We start from the raw sequence: 15,898 nt of genomic DNA on the forward strand, positions 1-15,898 counted from the left end.
AAGCCCCGCAGCTGCGTCAGTAATTAGTCCGCCTCCCGCCGTTTCACCAGAAACAAAACCGAAAGTGTTCAGTCAGGTCAGAAAGTAGGGAGGCCAGCATCATGGCGGAGGAATACGCCTTCCCTGTTCTGGTGGAGTTAGAAGAAGGCAACACACCGAGACTGAAAAATAAGTTGGTGAAATATTTTCAGAGTAAAAAGTCCAACGGAGGAGACTGTGAGGTGGACTATGAGTCCGGGAGCCAAACTGCGCTGCTGCGCTTCCGCAGAGAGGAGGGTGAGTCCTGGCTGTCACATTACTGATCAGTCCTGAGTAAAAACCTGCTGGATTTACCCCGTTTTCTCTCTCAGACCAGAAAAATGTCCTGGGAAAAGAGACGCACCAGATCAGTTTGGATAAAGGAGTGTTAAAGATGACAGTCCGCCTTCCTTCAGACGGAAAACAGAAGCAGGTGAGAGATAAAAAGTGGAAGTTGGATTTATTTACATGCTGTAGGAGGAGTTCTGCTTTACTTATGATTATTGGAATAATTAATGGAATACTGATCTAACCTGAGTTACTTCCTGTAATCTCATAAAATGCAGTGACATAACACTCACCGTCAGCTGCTGTAAACATGTTAATATTTGTCTTTGTGGGTGTGATTTATTTTATGTCTATTAATCGGTGAACTCATTTCATGTTAACTTTTATGGCTTTTATCATGTATAAAGATGCTGACCCTTTGAACACTTCCTTAGCTTTCTGTTTAAACTCTGAGCTGCTAATGAAGACCTGGCCCTGCAGGGTTTTATTGTTTACTGCAAGTCATATGACTGATCAGAATCCAAGAAGGTTCTGTCTGACTTCATTCCTGCTTTTGTCCTTTCTCTTTCTGTGTTTGAGGATATTCCACAGAAAATAAACCTGCTTATTCTTTTCTAACCAGTTGTTGAATGTAAAATTCATCAGCATTGCCCAACAAAAATGTCTAAAATGTTTTTGTTTTAAACAGGGGGATTCAACTGATAAAGGGAGCAAAAAGTGTAAGTACCCATGAAGGAAATATCTGCCAGTGATGGGAAACTTAATACAGCGGCTTGCAAAAGTATTCACACCCATTTAACCTTTTCATATTGTGTCACATTGCAACCACAAACACAATATATTTCAATGGAGTTTAGTGTGAAAGACCAACAAGGTGGTGTCCAATTATGAAATAGAAAAGTAGACATGATTCAAAACATTTTTTACAAATAAAAAACTGAAAAGTGCGGTTTGCAAAACCACCTTTTGCTACAAATCCAGCTGGAAGTCGTTTAGTGTTCGTCTCTACCAGCTTTGATTGTCTAGTGACTGAAATTTTTGCCTGTTCTTTGTCAAACAGCTGAAGCTCAGTCAAATTAGATACAAAGTGTTCGTGAACAGCAGTTTTCAGATCTTGCCACACATCCTGGACTTTGACTGGGTCATTCTGGTGGAATGTTTTAAACCATTCCATTGTAAACCATTCCTTTATGTTTAGGGTGGTTGTCTTGCTGGAAGGTGAACCTCCGCCATTCTTCCATAAAGATCATATTTATGCAGTGATGACTAATAGTTGTCCTGTGGACAGATTCCCCCACCTGAGCTGTGGATCTCTGAATTTGGTCCAGAGACACCATGGGTCTCTTGGCTGCATCTCTGGTCAGTTCTCTCCTCGTCTTGGTAGGTTTACAGTTGTACCATACTCTTTCCATTACCAGATGATGGATTGATGTTCAGTCATTTCCATGAGATTTTCACAGCTTTGGAAATCTTTTTATAACCTTTTATAAACCTGCTTTAAACTTCTCAAACTTTATCCCAGATCTGTCTGGGACAAAGACTTCATGATATTCTCTTAACCAACATCTGAGGCCGTTAAGGAGCAGCTGGACTTGTACTGAGATTAAATGGCATCTAAGTTGCCTGATGTCATCAGGCAACTTCCGAAGGAAATTGTTGAACTTAGAGGAAAGAGGACTGAATACTTTTGCAAACCAAGGAAGAAACCTTTGGACTAACAAATATCATTCTTCTGTACTCCTGACAAACTGAAGTGCTGTTTTGAGTTTACTGCAGCAGAGGGAGACAGAGATTTTCAAACTACAAGGCTGTGACTGTTTTTTCCATGGTTTAAATATGTTTTACTAATCTGCATTAAATTAGTAAAACATATTTAAAGGAGATTATAAATAATGATGGGATTTACTTTATAAGTTCCACGTCTCACTTTCTGTACTCAGAAGATGTTTCTTGGGATCTAATATAAGCTTGCAAACAAAAAAATAATGGATAATAATGACCTTACTATAAATTATGTTTTGACAAAGATGTAAGAAAACCGTGTTTTAAAGGTGTGTCTGCATCCATGCATATAAAATTATTACTAAATCTCTTGAGCAAGAATAAGCTTGTATATAACAATAAAAACAGTGACCATCAGTTACATGAAACCTGCTTCCTTGCTGAACAGTAAATGCTCATGGTTGCTTTGAGATACTTGCAGCTGGTCACGCTGAGTGATACTTTGAGTTTGATTGTCAGAAATGGTTTTGATTTTAAGCTTTAGAGGTTTAAAATAGTTCTGGTGTTTGATTGCAACTATTGTGCCACAGCTTTCTGCTAAAATGGGACTTTCTTTTACTCTTCTGACAGTTTTACAGTTATCGTTAACAAAACGTACTTTCCACATTTTTAAAAACCCCATAGAGTTGCAAGTTTTTATTTTGTGTTTTTATTAGAACTGGAGACTTGGTCAGACTTTCTGGTACAATATTCAGCTCTATGTGCCAATAGTTAAGTTTTCATTGGACCCGATAAAAATCACATGTGGGATTCCCCAAGGATCCATGCTGGGGTCCGTCCTGTTAAATATCAACATGCTGACATTAACTTGGATTATAATAAATAAGTTATCCTAATTATGCAGATGATACGCAACCCATGTCACCAGGTAATTATGAACTGACTGAAATATTGAGAAGGTACTTAAAACCAATCAATGTGTGGATGTGCTTAACTTTCTACAGATAAATAAAACTAAAACTGAAGTAGATATGATATGTCCACATTAAGGTGATAATTAGATGGATCATCTAATAGAAGCTTTTCTTTGGCTCATAATAATACAGTCTATACTTATGGACCTACTTTGCTTCTGATTGACTTGTTTCAGTGGTAAGTAAAAAACAAATTTTACTCATTCATCTTTCCTCTTTCAATAACAGCTGACCATGAAGGGACCAACAAACGGTCAACAATTCAAGAACCCAAACCTGTGGATGAAGGTCAGACGGGGGCAAAAGGCAAAGATGGTGACTCAGATGATGAGGAGCAGTGCTCCAAGTCGGCTGTTTTAGGGAATATTCCAGATTCTTTAACCACAGAATTCCTGGAAATGATTGTGGAGAACATTTTGAGAGACCTAAGCTCTCCGACTGCCTCCGAGGACTACAACCTGGAACTGGTCCCTGACATCTCATCTGCTGTTGTCACTTTCCAGAGAGGAAAAGGTACCAACTTACTTTATGCTTGTTCATTGAACAACTTGAAATATGATGTTTTTATTTTAAATTCACAGATAACACTGAGTTTATAGAAAAATGTCCTCAAAATCGGATGTTTACAAAGAAGAACTTATCAGTCCGACCCCTTGAGACCACAAAGAAGATTGTGGTTGAAGGAGTTTTGGACTGCAGTGAAGACATGCTGTGCCTCTACTTTGAGAGTAAAGGGGGAGACGTGGAAGATATTCAACTGAATGAAGCTGAACAATCTGCTGTCATTACATTTAAGAACCATCAAGGTAGTTAACCTGCCATACTTTCTAACTACTGCAGTTTACTCTGACAGTATGTTCTGTTTAACAGATGTGTGATTACTAATAAAATATTGAATTGTGGAGTGTAACTTTGTGTTTTAATCCACAGATGTTAAGAAAGTCTTGGGTAAGAAGCATGAAATAAAGAAGGAAGAAGTCAAAGTCTACCCGTTCTACAAATCTTTGGGAGTTCCACTTTATGGGAAAGATAAACCATCACCAAAGCTTCCTGCTGCCATCTCTGAGCCCATTGACAACGCTGTCCTCAGATACCTAGCTAACCACAAAGCAGCTCTGGAGACCATTGGCCGTGACTTGGAAAAACATTTCTGCAACATAACCCTGGAGCAGTCTGCCGTCCGCCTCGGTGCCTCGCCCTCATTACTGAAGCAAAAAGATGCCAAAGTCATCATCAAAGAGTGGGCAGATACTGTGAAGGCAGCCTTTTCTCAGGCTGTGTCAAAATTCAAATCCATCAGCTTCTCCCTGGAGTCAGAGGTATGGGAGGAGTCTGAGCAGAAGATTAAAGAGAAACTGCAGAAGGAAGATGTTGTTGTAGTTTCTGATAAAACCAGTGGTGTCCTTTCAGTGGCCGGCAATGAGAATGATGTCAACAGACTCGAGAAACCTATTTCAGAAGTTCTTGACAGGATCAAGGAAAGGGTCCGAAGGGAGAAATTAAGTAAAACTCAAGAGATCAATGTGTCACCATCCATGTTCCACATCCTTTCTCAAGATGGTGTTCAGGATAAACTCCTGCAAGTGTACCCACAACTCAAAATGTCATACGACCAAAAGAAGAAAGCTCTGAAAGTAACTGGCTTTGTGGACGAGATTATTAATGCAACCCAGGTGATTAGCAATGCAACATTAGGATTAAAGCGACAGAATTTAGAAGTAGATGAGTTTTTGCTCGACATGCTGAAGGACGAAGAACAAGAGGAGGCCACCGATGCATTTCTAACAGCCTATGGCATAAAAGCAGCCTTGGAGATCAGTCCACAGAGGGTGCAGCTTGTTGCTGTTTCTGACAAGGAACTAATGAATGCTCAAGACCATCTCAACCAAATACTGAAATCTCAATACATCAATGTTGAAGACCTGGACGTCCTGAAGAAGCCGGAGTGGCAGCAGCTGGTCCATCAGCAGGAAAAAGCCAACAGTGGGTCAGGAATGAGAGTTCAGATCATAACTCATCAACAGCAAGTGGTAGTGTCCGGTCACAAGGACAGCGTGGACAAAGTTAGCGGTGAACTAGACGACTTTTTAACAGAAAATGCTCATGTTGAAGAATTTGTTGCAGTTGAAGCAAATGTCATCATCGAGTACCTGAAAAGTCAGACTTACTGGTTGAAGCAACTAGAAGGAGTAGAAGTGTCTTTCGGAAATGAGGAAATCATCTTAAGTGGCTGTAGATCTGCTGTGAAAGATTGCAAGACCACAGTCAAAAATTCACTATCTTCTGTGTGCTTTGATAGATTTAAAGTCACAAAACCTGGAGTCAAGAAATGTTTTCAGGAAAAAGAATCGTTTTTTGCTTCTTCTATTAAGAGTGATACTGACTGCCTGGTTCAGCTGGCCGATAAATCAAATGAAGAAGACGACTTTGCAGTAGTACAAGTACGAAAACCCATTTACAAAGTCCAGACAAGCGATGGAGTGGAAATAGTGGTCTCAAAGGCAGACATGTGCAGTTACTCAGTGGATGCTGTTGTCAATCCTTCTACCGAGGACTTGAAACACACCTCAGGTCTTGCTTTGGCACTTTCAAAAGCTGCAGGCCCTCAGCTGCAGGCCTTATGTGACCAAATAATTAATGTAAAAGGAAAACTCCGACCTGGAGACTGTGCCGTAACAGTTGCTGGAGGAATGCTTCGTTGCAAAAAGGTGATCCATGCCGTAGGACCCTATTTTGATCAAGCAAAGCCAAAGAAGGCTGAGGCCCAGTTGAAAAGAACTGTTAAAGAAAGCTTAGGACAAGCTGAAAAGTGTGGCTGTGTTTCTGTGGCTCTTCCTGCCATCAGCAGGAGTCTTGGCTTCCCACTCAATCTGTGCCTGGCTACCATTACTAGAGCAGTGAAGGAATACTGTGATGAGAAGTACGATGACAACACCTTGAAAACGATTCATCTGGTGGACAATGAGGACAGTGTTGCTCTTGGTCTGGAAAGTGCTGTAAAGCAGGAGTTTGGAAGTCATGGAGTTGGTGTTTCATCTCAAAATGCTGTCCCTAAAGTTAGTCCGAAATCTCCATTACTCAAACTTATTCCACCTGACCCAAGCTTGTGCCGAGCTCAGACCAAAGAGGGCTTGAGCATCGTTCTTAAAAAGGGAAATATTGAGGCTGCCAAGGTAAATATGATTGCTTTTGAAAAACTGATTTAAATATAAAGGTTTTAAACTGAAATATTCATCAGTGTGGACTGCCCTTTGTCTATAGAAAGAGGAAGATATTCTGAATGCAGAGCAAGTGTAATGGGTAGTCCTGCAGAGGCCTCCCAGAAAGCAAATTTTATTACTGGTGTGATCCAAAGTTGTTTTACCAGACAAGATTTTTATGTTTTCTAGATGGCCTGAAGATTTCAGCTTCTGTATGTGAACTCACTTCACTGTGAGTTTTTTCTACTGTAGGGTGAAGGACAAGAGCCTCACAGAGCCCTACTCAATCTGTCTCTCTAGGATTATGCAAACCTAGGAAAAGCAGATATCTCAGGATATAAATTTTCTTGACTGATTCTCCTTCTACTCATTGACTTTTGTTTTTATTACAATACAAACTATAGTGAAATTACATATTTTAATAATGGTGTACCACATTTTCAGTCGGAGGTAATTGTGAACACAGTGACGGAAGATCTTGTATTGGACAGAGGAGCGATTTCAAAAGCCATCTTCAGTGCAGCTGGAGCCAAACTTCAACAGCTGGTACACAGCCAGAAAACGAAAGGAGCACCAGGAGAGATTGTTGTTACAGATAACTGCAAGCTGAAGAGCAAACAAGTTTTCCATGCAATTGCTCCACACTGGGACAAAGGCCAAGGCACAGCTGAAAAGGTGCTGTATTTTTATCAGGTGTATGTTTTAAAAAAAATTCTGAATCAATGAAACTACCAGGTAATCTGGTTTAAAATATCTTTCAGACCCTATCTGGGATCTTTAAAGATTGCTTGGACCTGGCGGAGAAAGCTCGGTTGTCATCTATAACTTTCCCAGCTGTTGGCACCGGAAACTTGGGTTTTCCAAAAAATCTTGTTGCCACTTTGATGCTGGAGAAATTCTTGGAGTTCAGCAGCCAAAGACAATCCAAGAACCTTAAGAAGATTACAGTTGTTCTTTATCCTGGAGATGCACAGACTATTCAGGTAATGAAAAAATAAATAAGAATCATTGTAATGTTAGAGTGCTACGTACTTACTTTAGAACTTATTGAACAACATGGTCAGTTGGTAAAGTCCACTACAAATGCAGAAATTTGTAGTGAAATGTGATGACTAAGCATTTTATTAAAAGAAAAGACAAGTGTCAAATTTATTTTGCAGGTATTCACTGATGAATTTCAGAAGAAGTTTCCCAGTGCCACAGGTTCTTCAGCAGCTGCAGGTCCAGTGTCTGCAGATTCTTCAAAAGGTACTGGTAGGCAGAACTTTTCAGTTGCCATTTGCTTAACTTACACAAGACTTGAGTAGTTGCCTAATTTCAAGGTTAAAGTGATCATTTTGACTGGTTTATGTCTACCAACAGGCAAATTCTCTAAAGTTGTCTCCAGCTCAGGAATGCATGAGACTAAACTGGGAAATGTGACGATACAGGTAGTAAGTGGAGATATAACAAAGGAGACGACTGATGTCATTGTCAACTCTTCAAATGATAGCTTCACTCTCAAGTCAGGTAAATCAGTCTATATGTGATGTATTTGTAATGTAAAGTGTAAATCACCAGAATGCACTAAAAACATACTTTAAGCTTCCTAATAATATTGATTTGTGAGACTTGCATATTTAGTAGGATTAAACAAGTAAATATGAGTGTACCATCAGATCTAGTAAGATTAAAAATTTAAAAAGATGAAATGAAGACAAACATTGGTGATCAGCATCAGAACTATCAAACCTTTCACTTCATCTACTTTCCCAGGAGTCTCCAAGGCTATTCTGGATGCAGCTGGTGTAGCTGTTTCTGACGAATGCCAAAATCTTGGTAAGATCATTAACTCTTACTGAGTCGTAAGCATGCTTTCTTAGTTTATGGTTAATTGAGTTCTTCAACTAGGTTGTGATTCTGATTGAAACACCTCACCAGGTTCCCAGACCAATCCAGGCATGATAATGACGGTACCAGGAAACCTAAAGTGCAAAAAGATTCTTCACCTGGTCGGACAGACGGACCCGGTGAAAATCCTCAGCACTGTAAAGGAAGCACTTCAGATGTGTGTGAAGAGCTCCTACACTTCTGTTTCGTTTCCTGCCATTGGTACAGGTGAGGATTGCTCATCTTAGGCTACATTCACGCTGCAGATTTAGTGCTCTGTGAAGATTGATTCTATTGTTGCATGACTTTGTGTTTATGATGTAAAGCACTTTGAAATGCCTTCCTGCTGAAATGTGCTATACAAACATAATTGTATTGATTTGTGAACGTAGCCTTAGTTTTTCTGCTCATGTAGATCCAGATTACTTCAGTGTCAGATGTTGGCTAACCGATTCTGAAGATATGTAGTCTTGACGCGACCAAATGAGGGAGTGGTCATTTCACTTGAATTGACCATTTTAATTATTTGGATTTTGACTGTAGATTTGGATTGAATAAACATAAACATCTTTTTCCTGCTGCACCCAAAGATCAAATTAGCTCTTTGTGGATGGAAAGGAACTTTTTGAATTTGCAGATTTGAGCCATCAACCACTTGTGTTGCCTGTTTCCAGGTCAAGGCAATGTGCAGGCCAAACAAGTGGCAGACTCCATGATGGACGCTGTGATTGATGTTTTCAGCCAAAACACCTCCAGCTCCCTGACTTTAATCAGGATAGTCATCTTCCAGCAACCGATGCTAAAAGATTTCCACAGCAGCATGCAAGAAAGAGAAGCCGCTGATCCAAAGGAAAAAGTTGGAATCTGGTCCTATGTTGGCCAAAAGATAAAATGTAAGCATAGAGAGAAAAATAGTTGTTGCTTTTATAAGAATTGTTTTTTAGATGAAATCCTTATTTAAGTTGTTTTGTTTATTCTCGCAGCTATATTTGTATCTGAAAGCTCTGAAAAAAAACAGGAAGATGAGATGTTTGATATTGAGACCATGGAAGTGGAGCCTGCCGTCTTCCATATCTGCGGTGCCTCACAGGCCAAAGTTGATGCAGCCAAGAAGAAGATAAACGACCTGATATCTGATGAACTGTGCAGTGAAGAGATAATAGACAACGATATCTTGAACTTGTCCTCTGCAGATTGTCAGCACATTGTTGACATTCAGAAGAAGATGAGTGTGAGCATCAAAAACCAAATCACTAATGGCCAAGCCTCTTTTATCATTGAAGGTCTCAGTAAAGATGTTCTTCGAGCCAATCGGGAGATAGATAACATGCTGAAGAAGGTGAGAGGAGAGCAGGAGCTGAAAAGGAAATATGAGCTGGCAGCCACTGTGGCAGACTGGCAGTATCAGCAACATGGGCTTCAATATCAGAGTTTTGATCAGAAGACCAACTATGAGCTTGAGCATGCGTTAGAAAGGGCAGCACCCACTCTAAAAATTACCATCCATGGCTCAGACTATACTGTCCAGATGCCTAAAGGACCAGCCACTGACAACAAGGGAACCATCTTGCAGATAAGACGAATTGACAGACTGAAAGGTATTTCATCCTTATATTGTTTTTTTTTGTATGTTCTGCCTCCAAAGTATCTAAATGTCATGCTCAGTGCTACTGGTCTTTCATTTGTCTGCAGGGAATCAAAATCTTCTATTTCCTAAACTGTGTAATGAAACAACTACACGTTTTTTCTATTTTTACAGATGAAGATGTTCCTGAGTTTTGGGATGACATGCCAACTGGTAAAACATGTCATGCTGTCACCCTCCAAACTGCATCATCAGAGTACGCGGAAGTCCTCAATCTCTTCAAAGCCACATGCAATCGAGCCGTCATCAAGGTAACATCATTAGCAGTGTTTATTCCTGGCACACAATTTGAAGAAGCTGGTTGCTAGCATGTGCTAGGGAAGAATTACTATTCAAAAAGGACATATACTCTTAGATCGAAAGGATCCAGAACCCTACACTCTGGAAGAGTCTTCAGATCAAAAAGCATGAAATGGAGCTGAGAAATAAACATCAGAACAATGAGAAACGTCTCTTCCACGGCACCAGTGAAGACACTGTCCCCGTCATCAATGAACGTGGCTTCAACAGAAGCTATGCAGGAAAAAATGGTGAGACTTTTAACGATTTCTTTGTGTTTAAGAGATCTGTCTGCTGAATCAGTAACTTTTAACCAAAAATCTCTCTGTAGTTTTATTCTAGTTTTTGAGGTTGGATCTAATTTTAATTGTGATGCTTTTGCTCAGAGATGTAAATGGAACAGCAGATCGTGCTTTTAGAAAGACATAATTAAATGTGGGCTAACTCTACAGTCATGGCCAAAAGTTTTGAGAATGACACAAATATTATATTTTCACATGATCTGCTGCCCTCTGGTTTTCATGTGTTTGTCAGATGTTTTCATCACATACAGAAATACAATTGCAATCATATTATGAGTAACAAAAGCTTTTATTGACAGAATGGGTTAATGCAGCAAGTCAATATTTGCAGTGTTGACCCCTCTACTTCAGGACCTCAGCAATTCTCCCTGGCATGCTCTCAATCAACTTCTGGACCAAATCCTGTCCATTCATGCACAATCAATGCTTGCATTTTGTCAGAATTCCTAGGTTTTTGTTTGTCCACCCGTCTCTTGATGATTGACCACAAGTTTTCAATGGGATTAAGATCTGGGGAGTTTCCAGGCCATGGACCCAAAATCTCTGTTTTGTTCCCTGAGCCAGTTAGTTATCACCTTTGCTTTATGGCAAGGTGCTAATCATACTGGAAAAGGCATTGTTCATCACCAAACTGCTCTTGGACGGTTGGGAGAAGTTGCTCTCGGAGGACATTCTGGTACCATTCTTTATTCATGGCTGTGTTTTTAGGCAAGACTGTGAGAGAGCCGACTCCCTTGGCTGAGAAGCAACCCCACACATGAATGGTTTCAGGATGCTCTACAGTTGGCATGAGACAAGACTGGTGGTAGCGCTCACCTAATCTTCTCCGAACAAGCCGTTTTCCAGATGTCCCAAACAATCGGAAAGGGGATCCATCAGAGAAAATGACTTTACCCCAGTCCTCAGCAGTCCACTCCCTGTACCTTTTGCAGAATATCAGTCTGTCCCTGATGTTTTTCCTGGAGAGAAGTGGCTTCTTTGCTTCCCTCCTTGAGACCAGGCCTTGATCCAAGAGCCTCCGCCTCACAGTGCGTGCAGATGCACTCACACCTGCCTGCTGCCATTCCTGAGCAAGCTCTGCACTGCTGGTAGCCCGATCCCGCAGCTGAAACACTTTTAAGAGACGGTCCTGGCGCTTGCTGGTCTTTCTTGGGCGCCCTGGAGCCTTTTTGGCAACAATTGAACCTCTCTCCTTGAAGTTCTTGATGATGCGATAGATTGTTGACTAAGGTGCAATCTTTCTAGCTGTGATACTCTTCCCTGTTAGGCCATTTTTGTGCAGATGACTGCACATGTTTCTTTAGAGATAACCATGGTTCACAGAAGAGAAACAATGATGCCAAGCACCAGTCTCTTTTTAAAGTGTCCAGTGGTGTCATTCTTACTTAATCATGACAGATTGATCTCCAGCCCTGTCCTCATCAACACCCACACCTGTGTTAATGGAGCAATCACTGAAACCATGTTAGCTGATCCTTTTAAGGCAGGGCTGCAATGAAGCTGAAATGTGTTTTGGGGGATAACGTTCATTTTCTAGGCAAATATTGACTTTGCAATTAATTGCTGTTAAGCTGATCACTCTTTATAACATTCTGGAGTATATATGCAAATTGCCATTATAAAAACTGAAGCAGTAGACTTTGTAAAAATTAACATTTGAATCATTCTCAAAACTTTTGGCCATGACTGTAGACTTTTTTAAGCAGTTCTGTGGTTTTTTATTTGTTGTGAAATTAAATATATTTAATTTTGAAATGTTTAAGTTGCAGTATATACCTTTTATTAAAAATGTTTTTACTCGCACCATGTCATGACAGTATGATTATATGAGACAAATAATCAGAAAAATTTTTTGCTACTGTGTCTTCTCCCACTGCTCCCAATACTAACTGCAGAAATACAATACAATATAATCAGAAACAACCAATCAAAGCCAGGAGAAGGGTCTTCTTGGTGCTGTCAATCATCCTCATGTATATACTGCTCACACCCTGGCCTTTGCTTTAAGGAGGTGGAGATTGATCACTTAACATTATATGTGGTAGCAAAATGTCATGGCATAGTAACAGTTTTAAAATATATGGAAAAACATACTTTTGTAAAAGTTACTGCAGCTTTAAGAAGCTAAGATTATTGAGAACTTCTTTAAGTCAAAAATTAACACTGACTGATCTGTTTTCAGCTGCCTGTTATGGAAACGGTTCCTACTTTGCCGTTAATTCCAGTTACTCTGCCAGTAACACCTACTCCAAGCCCAATGCGAAGGGAGAGAAGTTCATGTACCTGTGCAAAGTGCTGACAGGAGACTACACCCTGGGACAGCAAACCATGATCGCTCCACCACCCAAAGGGAATCTCGCCATATATGACAGTGTGGTGGACAACACGACCACCCCCAGCATGTTTGTAGTGTTTCATGACACTCAGGCCTATCCTGAGTATCTGATCACCTTCAAGTAGCAACACTGCGAAAATGTTAAATACAAATAGAAGATATGATCATCATTCTAAGTTTAATAATTTCTTTAATTTTTTCACCTTAAGCTCACTTAGTAGTTTTCATCAGGCCCCTTTAGTGCCTTTAAGCGTTGCCTTAACTTTTCATACATATGTAAAGTTGGACCCTACAAGCAGGAACCAGTGAAAGATCAAATCAAACATGTTGCCTATGTTGGCTTTTCTGTTCTAGAAATAATGTTACTGTATAAGTTTCACACTCTTATAAAACTAACAATCAGTTCTAGATTTAATAATGAAAGTAAAAGTTAGCAGGTGTTCAAATTAAAACTAGAATATATAGTAAACAAGCACAGGTGATTCACTGTACAAGCTCTTAGTAAATTTCTATACATAAATAAAACATTGTTGAAAAAACTCTTTTCCCTCATTATTCTAGTGCTTAATAAACAGAAATTCTAAAAAAAAAAAAAAGTAGGTAAAGGCTGGTCCTGATTTGGTATGTGATGTAGAATGTGCTTCTGTTTTAAACTGTGTTAAACTGGTTTATCTCTGTAAAGTATTTGGACTTTATTCTTCAACAAAATGATTAAATGATAGTATCATTTTAACCTCCTTTGGACTGTCCATGGTAATGGAAGTTGCAGTGTCTTCAATCCGACATCACAGCCATAAAGGTAAACGTACCTGGAACAATATCATCACTACTCTGGTGATCAGAACTATCACATGGTAGACTACAAAAGACTCTGCAGCCCATCTGGTCAACAGGTCTGGCTTTCCACTAAAGATATCAATATCAAGGCTTCCTCCAGAAAACTCTCTCCCAAATTTATTGGTCCATTTGAGATCCAGTTTATCAGTATCCCCACTTTGGTACACCTAATCCCCAAATTTGAAGATTCACTCATTTTTTTCCATGCTTCTTTACTTGGACCTATATTGATCAGGTTTAAGTATAAAGGAACAAATGATTCATGGGAAATTAATTTGTTCTATTTGGGAAATATTTTATCCAGAAAGGAGTTTCCACGGAAGTTTGTTCTCTGTTGGCTTTAGTTGGTCAGATAATCCCTGCAATAGGTCCAACTTAAAAGCTCTACAAAAATTATACTGGCTTCACTTGTAGGAAACATTTAGTTATTGCAGAAACCCTCAACTGGCTTAATGCTGGACTTTATTTTACAAAAACATTGTCCTACGTCAAGACAGTTTTGTTTCAAACAGCCTTCTACATAATGAAGGAAGTAAACAATCATTCGTCTTCAGTGTTTGCTGGGGTTTTCCTTTGCTCTGGAATCTGGTTTTTCCAGCTTATGTGGTTTTGTTGCTTCAAACCACATAAGTTTTCAGGCTGAAAGTTTCTCCTGTTCAGTGAGGCAACATGTAATGTTTTTTATTCAGTCACCTGGTCATTAATCTGTTCAGGCTCTTAGCTTGAACACTCTGGACCGACAAAAAACTTAGCAGATCTTTGTTGATATGGCAACTGTTGTTCAGACGCATCAAGGACTGGCCAGCTGATGTTGGATTTCTCCTAAAAATCAGCTTTGCACTTACATGGCAAAGTACAGTAATAGAGCAGTATGGGTGAGCTTGCAGGCCAGGTGAAAATGAAAGAAAAGTAAATGAAAAGCATGAATATTAAATATGTATATTTATTACGTATAACTTTCATATACAATATACAAAGTAAGTAGAGGCAGAGGGTGAAAGAGCAGGTAGAGGGGAAATTAGGAGAAGTGGGGCAAGTTAAGAAACGGAGCTAAGAGTTGGTATAGAACTAAAGGGAAAAGAGCTGCAGCAAACATTAACAGTAAACATAGGAGCACTGATCTAAAGAACCTCAACCTAAATGTACAAATAAAGAAGAAAAGAACTATTATTGAGGAATATACAATAACCAAATTTAAGTAAATACAAAACTAAAAATCAGAAACACAAGTTAAACAAAAACCTGCAGATAAAGACAGGAACCCCCTGAACCCTGAAAGAGATTAATGTACGCTGGTATCTTTAAAAAAAATGTCCCAGATGAGTGCAGTTTACTTTTAAAAGATCCTTTTATATGATGAAGGAAGTAAACAATCATTCATCTTTAATGCTTGCTGGTGTTTTCCATTCCTTTCAACTGGAATCTGGTTCTTCCAGCCATGGAGAAAAGGTGTGTCTACCTGCTTTTTGTTGTCACTTAAAATCATAAAAGTTTTGAGAATAAAGGTATTTCAGCCATATGTTGGGATTTATTCAACAATCCGCCTCTGAAGCATCTTAATAATTTCATACTTGATGTCACTGGTCTTTAATTTATCTGCTACAAATTACCTAGTTTTCAATTTCCTAAAGTGTCTAAAGAAAAAAACTACATGTTTCTTTTATCCCAGGTCATGATGTTGTATAGTCATGCCTCAGCACTCCAGGCGCAGAATATGAAGCTGGCTGCCAACGTGTCAATAAATCTTTTGCTCTACAAAAAGGACATCTAGTGGTGACGTGTGAACTAATTTGTCACTTGGAATTGATAAAAAATCATAATGTTGAGAAGAGCATGCACTTTGCAGCACTCAGCACCCAACAGCAGCATGTAGCCTTGACTCCCAGAAGCCACAGCAGCCACCCAGAGCATCTCTCTGTCCAACATGGAGGTAGGCCAACAGCAGGCACACAGAGATATGCAGAAGACCCACCAAGTCTCACTGCCACATCCCCCACCCCAGGTTCAGCCAGGAATCTGGTCACCACAGCCACAACTCCCAAACCTCCCAAAGTACCAGACAGGGACCGTCAATCCACAGAAGCTGGGACCCAGAAAGACCTAAGAGGGGAAGAGCACTATGTTATCCCACCCTGGTCAAACAGCCACCAGGGGCTAAGGTGGTAGCATCTCTGCCAGGATCCAGCTCAGTTCCTGCAGGCAGCATCCAGTCCAGAACAACCCGAAGAGCCATAAACTACCATTCAGGAGGCAACAGTTTTCTGATAGACCGATTACCACTCCATAGCATGGCCAGAGCCCTCACACAAACACCATCACACCAAGCGGGGTTCCCTCTAAAAGCTGCACTATCGCTAGAGACTCTGAGGTCATCCCCTCACTAAAGAACAGGGAGTGCAGATGCAAGGCAGGAACAGAGGAGGGCAATG

General features: G+C 40.0%; 1 protein-coding gene across 2 annotated transcripts; it reads left to right on the forward strand.

Annotated features, from left to right (window-relative positions):
* The first annotated feature begins 101 nt into the window (after positions 1 to 101).
* Positions 102 to 13,317, forward strand: parp14rs1 (poly(ADP-ribose) polymerase family member 14-related sequence 1). Of its 2 annotated transcripts, none has more exons than XM_081604688.1 (17): positions 102 to 276; positions 351 to 451; positions 995 to 1,025; positions 3,231 to 3,515; positions 3,584 to 3,808; positions 3,933 to 6,175; positions 6,647 to 6,877; positions 6,964 to 7,185; positions 7,363 to 7,450; positions 7,565 to 7,711; positions 7,958 to 8,020; positions 8,123 to 8,299; positions 8,746 to 8,964; positions 9,055 to 9,669; positions 9,831 to 9,967; positions 10,072 to 10,246; positions 12,480 to 13,317. In XM_081604688.1, exons 1-17 carry the CDS (start codon positions 102 to 104, stop codon positions 12,755 to 12,757), a joined length of 5,412 nt encoding a protein of 1,803 aa, XP_081460814.1. In that variant the 3' UTR covers positions 12,758 to 13,317. The 2 variants fall into 2 exon arrangements, with proteins under 2 accessions (XP_081460814.1, XP_081460815.1); XM_081604689.1 differs by having other exon boundaries at positions 351 to 439; positions 989 to 1,025.
* The last annotated feature ends 2,581 nt before the right edge of the window (positions 13,318 to 15,898 follow it).

The sequence above is a fragment of the Poecilia reticulata genome, chromosome 2 (assembly GCF_904066995.2).
Source record: "Poecilia reticulata chromosome 2, P_reticulata-male-v2, whole genome shotgun sequence".
Classification (NCBI taxonomy): Eukaryota; Metazoa; Chordata; class Actinopteri; order Cyprinodontiformes; family Poeciliidae; genus Poecilia; species Poecilia reticulata.